The 1,842-nt window shown below is 42.3% G+C and overlaps 1 protein-coding gene across 2 annotated transcripts in view; it reads right to left on the bottom strand.

Moving 5' to 3' along the window:
- Positions 1–497: 497 nt before the first annotated feature.
- Positions 498–1,842, bottom strand: part of ppm1h (protein phosphatase, Mg2+/Mn2+ dependent, 1H) — a 37,197-nt gene continuing 35,852 nt past the window's right edge. For both annotated transcript variants that reach the window (XM_032524708.1, XM_032524709.1), the window contains 2 exons: positions 1,684–1,835; positions 498–1,356 (listed from right to left, as the gene is read on the bottom strand). In XM_032524708.1, the coding sequence (XP_032380599.1) occupies positions 1,209–1,356; positions 1,684–1,835 (300 nt within the window). In that variant the 3' untranslated portion in view covers positions 498–1,208. The remainder of the gene's footprint in view (positions 1,357–1,683; positions 1,836–1,842) is intronic.

Raw genomic sequence — 1,842 nt, 5'->3', positions numbered from 1 at the left:
CGAATAATGGCACGGAATGCCTCCGCTGAAGCACCTGATGTAGCATGCAAACAGCCACTCAAAAAGGACAATGACGGGCGGCCAGGTAGCTCAGTTGGTAGAGCGGCCGTCCATATCTAGAGGTTTACTCTTCAATGTAGCGGGCCCGGGTTTGACTCCACCCTGCGGCCGTTTGCTGCGTGTCGTTTCCCCTCTCTCTCTCCCCTTTCATATCTTCAGCTGTCCTGTCAAAAATATAGGCTGAAAATGCCCCAAAAAATATCTTTAAAAAAAATAAAACTATAAGGACAATGACATGTGTTACGCGTAATACAATAAAAAGGAAAAAACTATATTGAGGTAGATGGCTGATGGCGAATGAGTGCAACTTTTGTTTTTTCCTTCTTAAATCTGGGTAATTTATTACTAGGATGGGAGCAGTGTCATGTGTAGCTGACACCAAAACAAAATCTTGAAGGGAACTTCTCCTGTTAGTGTATTCTACACTGATGTGTTTCTTCATTTCCAAAGAAAATTGTTTTCCTTAATAGTGAGTACAGTATAGCACTGCAAGGGGTGCAAATGTAAAAAAAATAGCAACTTCAGCATCAGGAGAACAAGCTGAAATACTGTCTAGAGAAGGCTGAACGTGGCTAATTTCAAAAGCTCTACATAGGAGGCATGATTCATATATGTAGGACATCAGTCTTCAGGTTAGTTTTTAGTTTGTTTGTTTTTTTACACTGTACAGGTGTTCAACTAGACACACTTATCAAATGTTTTACACCTTGGGAGTATTTACATTTTCACATTTATAAATATTGTGCATTAAATTAGTAACTGCAATCCTGAGATGTACATTACCATCTCATCCATGAGAGGCTATGCTCTCAACCTTAGGCATTGCCCCCACAACAAGGTTCATGATGGCTTCCTCGACATAACAAAAAAAAATCAAATAATAAAAAAAATCAGTAGTACTCTTCAACAGCTCTTTTTCACGTTTCTTTTCTATAAAAAAAGGACGAGAGAAAAAGAGATCATCCTGTTTGAGGATGATCATGGGGGAAACAGCGTGGACAGAAATCCCATTTCTGACCAGAGACATCTTGGATCCCTCAGCAGAGGAGGACATCCACACTAAAGCACTTTAAAAAGAGTACAAGGGATGAGGGGAATTGCAGAAGGCAGGATTACGTTTCGTTAGTAGTTGTAGTTTCGTAGCTTGGCTAGTTCTGCTTGTTGCCGTACATGAGGGGAATGATGTAGACAGAGATGTCATCTCCAGAGCCTAATCTGTCGTTGGATATCCTCCAGCCTCGATCCTTCAGTACCCCTCTTGCTCGCATTACAAGGTCTTGAGCTGCCATTGTGTACCTGACATCACAAAAGTAATACACGATTAAGGTATATACAATCAGACAAGTGGTCAAATCTGATGATTACGCACATTTGACTAAGTCCTAAATCTGAAAACATTGCAGTGGATTTTGGAAACTAAGCACATGGAGAAGACGAGTCAGAGCGCCTCATTAAACAATCTTACAAGCTTTTCCTTGACATCAGAGAAATGACTCATCTAAATGTTTGGAAATTTGCATAATAACAACAAAATAACAAACGTTCACCCTCTACAAATAAGACGGGGGTGAGAGGAAGTTCAGCCCTGACTGGCGGCTGCAGCTGTGTGATGAGTGAACGTGCCTGTGCTGGTCGTCGGGGTCACAGTTTGCCAGGAAACAGGTGACCGCTTCAGCTACTTCCTGGTTAGAGAGGACGTCCCACAGACCATCGGTGCCCAGCACCAGAACGTCGTCGGCTCCATGCTCGCACTGTGCCAAAGGGTAAACCTTGACCTGGATA

Source organism: Etheostoma spectabile, chromosome 8 (assembly GCF_008692095.1).
Source record: "Etheostoma spectabile isolate EspeVRDwgs_2016 chromosome 8, UIUC_Espe_1.0, whole genome shotgun sequence".
NCBI lineage: Eukaryota > Metazoa > Chordata > Actinopteri > Perciformes > Percidae > Etheostoma > Etheostoma spectabile.
This window is presented reverse-complemented; position numbering and strand designations above follow the sequence as displayed.